Raw genomic sequence first — 5,502 nt, forward strand, 5'->3', positions numbered from 1 at the left:
AATTATATATGTATATATTTAATATAACATGAATTTCTCAGTTTGACAGTGCTTAGTGTATTTGTATTCCATATTTAAACTAATGCAAACATTTTGGCCACGAAATTTCAAAAACTGGAGGAACTTAAGAGCCAGAAATTGTTACTCTTGAAAATGTTTTACTGTTTTTCAATCATCACAAATACATATGTAACACAAATCAAAATATGCAATCAGGTCAGGGTGAAGCTTCATGCCATTACAAGATCGTGGTGTCTCGTGCAAAACAAAGCAATTTATCCATGTGCATAGATATAACCTTAAATTCTAGAACCCATGATTTACATATCGAAATCAGCAAGAATTTCTACTATGTTTCAAACTTAATTTCAGTTAAACAGTTAACAATTTCTGTTAACTGACAGACTTGCCTTAATCTTTTTTTTTTATGTAATTTAAGTTCGTCCTTATATTCTTAATTTGCACGAGACTTTTAACAGTTTTTAAATAATAAGTTTTACTACTGCAATGTTCAGTAATTTTACAACACAAGTTGATGAGATTACGTATTATTTTAAGTAAACGATCATTTCCGGTCATCTTACAACACAAATTGTTGAGACTACTTACCACTTTGGGCAAGGAATAATGTTTGGTAATTTTAAAATACAAATTAGCGAGATTATGTACTATTTAGGGCAAGCGATAATCTATGGTAATTTTATAACACAAATGATTGAGACTACTTACCACTTTGGGCAAGGGATAACTTTTGATATATATCCTTATTTCTGGTCACAATAGATCCCAAACAGACGTCACAATGACCTGTTGTAAAAATTTAAAAATAAACAAATTCACCAGCGGCTTATGATCTTTCACAGAGTAATAAGAAATAAAATTAACTACATCTTATATTAGTAACTTATCTTATTCAACGGTTCGATGACTTGCATAATCGTCATAAGAATAAGAATAAATAGATATGACTCTTTTTATTGATATACAAAACTAGCGATCTTGTGAAACAAGTGCCTTTGTCAAAAAGAATTATTAACCTGATCTAAATTACTATAAAGCTAATATGTCTAGCCACGTTTTCTACAAGGTGTTTTCATGGATGTGTTCTTTAACAAGGCGTAGTTTCTGCGCGCATTACGAATATATCAACTGACCACAACTACAACTATCAGGAGCCCGAAGACGAATAACCACTATTTTCAGATTCCATGTTTCCTAGCTTCATATAATTAAGAAGATAATTACACACAGATAAGTTATATAATTGCTTAAATTAGCAAATACTTTGACTGAATATTGAACAATTTATTATAGAAATTCCCAGGATGCTCCCCCCCCCCAAAGGCTTCTACAAATCATTGTTAACAATCACCATAGTAATTGTGCAATATTCACGCAATAATGTTATAAAGTGAAACATTTTTAAAGATTATTCAAAGTACTAAATCCAGTTAAGTATGATATTATGTGAACTTACCATTCATATACTTCGTCAACGAATGCATAACAACATCTGCCCCAAGGTTCAACGGTTGCTAAAAGAAAAACAAGGATAACAGACTCAATATTTGAAAACAAAGAATGATTTAGGTTTTATGCGTATATTTCATAGAAATATACTTATATTTTAAAATCAATGAAAATTCCTTTTATAAAATATATTTATATGATTAACGTTTTTCACAGAGAATTTGAAAGTAGCGCTCTAATCAGAGGATAAGCTTGTCTCTGGTTTTAACAAAAGTTTATAACATTCTTAATGACTTTCACACTTACAGTGGTAAAATTCAGGGTTTGATCCCTGTGGTGGTAACATCAAAGGTAGTTCATTATGTTTTAAAATTAAATATAGCCTTCAGACCCAAAATATTTGTTATATATTCCTTTGAAACTAACTATGCATGCTAAATATTTTGTTTTGTGAAACATTGTTAGTATGTTGGAATTAATTCATAAAAAAAAAATAATTAGCATGCATAGTTAGTTCCATTTAAAACTACATGTATACTTTGTGTAATTATAACTTATTTCAATCCATCGAAAAGGCGTGATACTGTTTCACTAAATACAAAAGCAATTTCGAATTTCCTGATTGGTGCTGCCCTTGCCTGAAAAACCGGGGTGGAAAATGTGTTGTCCACTGCTACCAGAATATCCGGATGGTCAGCTTTGACTACTTCCACTATTGCTTTGATGTCTAAGACTTTCAGTAAAGGATTAGTCGGAGTTTCTAACCATATAAGCTGTAGAAAAAATGCAGAAATTGATAAACAAAAATACTAAGTGCCATATAAACAATCAATTTTAAAATGCTGTAAAGTATCGGATGAACAGTTACAGACAGATTACTATCATCGATGGTGAAAAACAATACAATAAGAAAAACGAACTGATCATGAGCATTCAGTGGAATGGATCTTATATTTACTTGTTTTATGTAATGAAATAAAAACAGAGTTCAGGAAGTTGTCAGAATTACAAGATAGCCTATTACGTCCCTCTTCAGAAAGTATAAGTAATTTTAAGTCTTGATCAACCACTTGTGCACGATTTGTTCTATAACCACGAGTTGGTGTCGAAATACTCAGTCTTTCACTGAAATATGTCAGAATTGAAGTGTTCTTTCAGGTATCTCTTTCACCCCACTTCAAAATTCTTTAGTTACAAATTGACATATTTCTTTTAAAACATATGCTGACGTGTAATTCGACCAAATCGACAAACAGGAAAACATTATAGCATTATGATACAAGAGCTTGGATATTTAAATTAGTAATTTAATTTCCAATTAATGGGATGAAAAAACTTGTAAAATTACAACAAAAACTTTATTTTACAATGAACATAGTTCTTTTTTCAATAAAAATCTTTAAATACGGTTTTGATTTTACATATAAATTTAGAAGTAGCATAATATTACACAAACGTTTGAATAGTTAAAATAATTCCAAGCATAAACTAGACAGTCAAGATTATTGTATTCATAACACAGACATGTGTTAGGATATCCACAACGGTTTGGCAGTTTTGTGGGAGTTGTCTCGGTGAAACATGAATCGAGGCAGTCAAATGTTTTTTTTTTCTTTTGTTCACGAAATAATTCTTAATTTCTTATAAACCATGAACAGGGCAAAGAAAGATCGTTGATTTCTGAGCGCCCTTGATTTCCTTAAACCAAAATACCAACCATGGAACGGACGGACTAACGCTTTAACAGTGTATGATACTGTCTTACTTATTTTTCGAGAAAGCAAGTTCGAAAATTCTCAGTGTGTCTGATGTAACTATTAGTTGCAACAAGTGAAACGTAGTTGCTACACCACAATGTTGGTCACTTGATTTTTATTGGCACTGAAAGGAATAGTCTCATATAAAGTTTATAATCCCCTAGAACAGTTTTCACTGTAGTTTGACGCTTTATGCAACATAACTCATACCACAAAGAATAGGACTGCTATTCAAGCAGAATTAGCTTAGTTAGGCTGAACATGGACAATGCTAACTATTTTTTGTGCCTTCAAGTGGTAAAATTTTCTGGTATCATTAAGTCACAAAGCCGTGAGTACTGGATCGTGTTAAGACAGCATCAAATTTCTTTTCCTATGTGAGTGGTGGTATTAAAAACTAAGCTAGAGGTGTTTCAAGGAATGGGGAATACAAATAAACAAGAGAAAGCCAAACATAATTCAACATTTCATACCTTTGTGTTGGATTTTAAAGCTTTTCGTACGTTTTCTACATCAGTACAATCAACAAACGTCGCTGTCACTCCAAAACGTGAAATACAGTTTTTCATGACGTAGTGGGTTCCTACGATAAGTAGGATAAACAAGATTAAGCACTCATGGTACTTATTTTATTTGTAGAGGAATTGTTCTTAAATAAAAAAGGAAATATGTTTGTTTTTGAAGTTAAGCACAAAGCTACACAATGGGCTATCACTTATTTGAGCTGTTTTGTCGTTTTTTATGTTTACACATTTTTTTTTTGTCTTTTTCAAAAACAGGTCCAATTCTTTACTTTTTTTGAGAATTTCACCCCTGATGAGAGTTAATCATAAAACATTCCTGCCATGGATATTTCTTTATGGGTAATTTGTTCGTGAACAAATTACTTTACAAGCGTATTAACATGATTTGTGTGTTTGTAATTAAGCACAAAGCTACACAATGGGCTATCAGTGCTCTTCCCACCACGGGTATCGAAATCCGGTTTCTAGCGTTGTAAGTCCACAGACATACCACTGTGCTACTGGGGGCAAGGAAATATGATAGCAAATGGCTTGATTTTGCTTTTATGTCGACAACTTCTTTGTTGGCTGCTAACCCAACTCCTGCTAAAGAGGAGAGCATTATACATTGAGGAAATACTTTTAAAACATAATTTTTCATTAAAATATGAAACAAAAATAATTCATTTTTTCATTAATCACTTTTGTAATAGTCTGAACTTGTATAACCGTGTGACTATGGCCAAAAATGACAAGTATTTATGATGGAAATTTATGGATTCTCTACATTAGCACTTCTAAGAGGAAGAAGATGAACAAATATTTATGCCGGAAATTCATGGACTCCCTATATTAGTGACTTGAAACAGGACAAGTATTTATGTTGAAAACTTATGGGTTCTCTAAAATAGCACTTCGACACAGAAAGGGAAATATTTATGCTGGAAACATGGGTTTTCTACATTAGCACTTCGAGAAAACAGGGCATATATTTATGCTGGAAATTTATGGTTTCCTATATTCACATACCAACACAATAGTACAAGTGTTACATATTATAATTTCTAATAGCCTAAAATTGGGTTAAATGATACTTTAAATTTAGTAATTAAATTGTACTTTGGATTTAGCGGTTAAGTAAAAGCCGATATATATAGTCAGTTTATGATATTTACCAACAAGATTGATTCACGCAGTTTTCTTTTTTTAACTAAAATATGTTTTAATATACAAACAACAATACAATTTACAATAACAGTTATTACAAATAGTTATTACGCACAATGATTTATATTAAAAAATTTACAAACTGACAAGCAATATAAAGTCTTCTTTCTAGTCTGGAACTTCCTTGATATCTTATCGAGGGTTCAGGATGAGCGAGTTAATTCGGAGTTGATGTAGGTACGATTCACTTAACACGGAGCTAGCTAGCTTTGTCCTTCGTTATTCACCAGCCACACACGCCGAGTTTTCCACCGTGAAGTTATGTAATGTTTTCGTAAAAATACTAATCACCGATGAGAATATACTGAAGTTAAATGATTTGTAACGTTCGAACTTTATAAATGCTCCTGGTCAAATATATGAAGTTTTCCGATTGATGAGCGTTATAACAATCACAGTTATAGCTTCCAAAGTTTATAGCACACTGACTATAGCAAACTAATAATAGATACTGTTCTTAGGCGCGTCGCGTTAGTTATATTTATAGGCGTGTGGAGAGTTTCTCGAAAATTCGGATTACGTAACAATACAAAGCTACATTAAGC

General features: G+C 31.9%; 1 protein-coding gene across 1 annotated transcript in view; it reads right to left on the reverse strand.

Moving 5' to 3' along the window:
- Nucleotides 1–5,502, reverse strand: part of LOC106457109 (putative cystathionine gamma-lyase 2) — a 21,925-nt gene that overhangs the window by 6,901 nt on the left and 9,522 nt on the right. Inside the window, exons 4-7 of the mRNA XM_013916492.2 lie at nucleotides 3,701–3,810; nucleotides 2,109–2,243; nucleotides 1,478–1,535; nucleotides 730–807 (exon numbers count right to left, since the gene is read on the reverse strand). Of these exons, the coding sequence (XP_013771946.2) occupies nucleotides 730–807; nucleotides 1,478–1,535; nucleotides 2,109–2,243; nucleotides 3,701–3,810 (381 nt within the window). The remainder of the gene's footprint in view (nucleotides 1–729; nucleotides 808–1,477; nucleotides 1,536–2,108; nucleotides 2,244–3,700; nucleotides 3,811–5,502) is intronic.

This window comes from Limulus polyphemus, unplaced genomic scaffold (genome assembly GCF_000517525.1).
Source record: "Limulus polyphemus unplaced genomic scaffold, Limulus_polyphemus-2.1.2 Scaffold293, whole genome shotgun sequence".
Classification (NCBI taxonomy): Eukaryota; Metazoa; Arthropoda; class Merostomata; order Xiphosura; family Limulidae; genus Limulus; species Limulus polyphemus.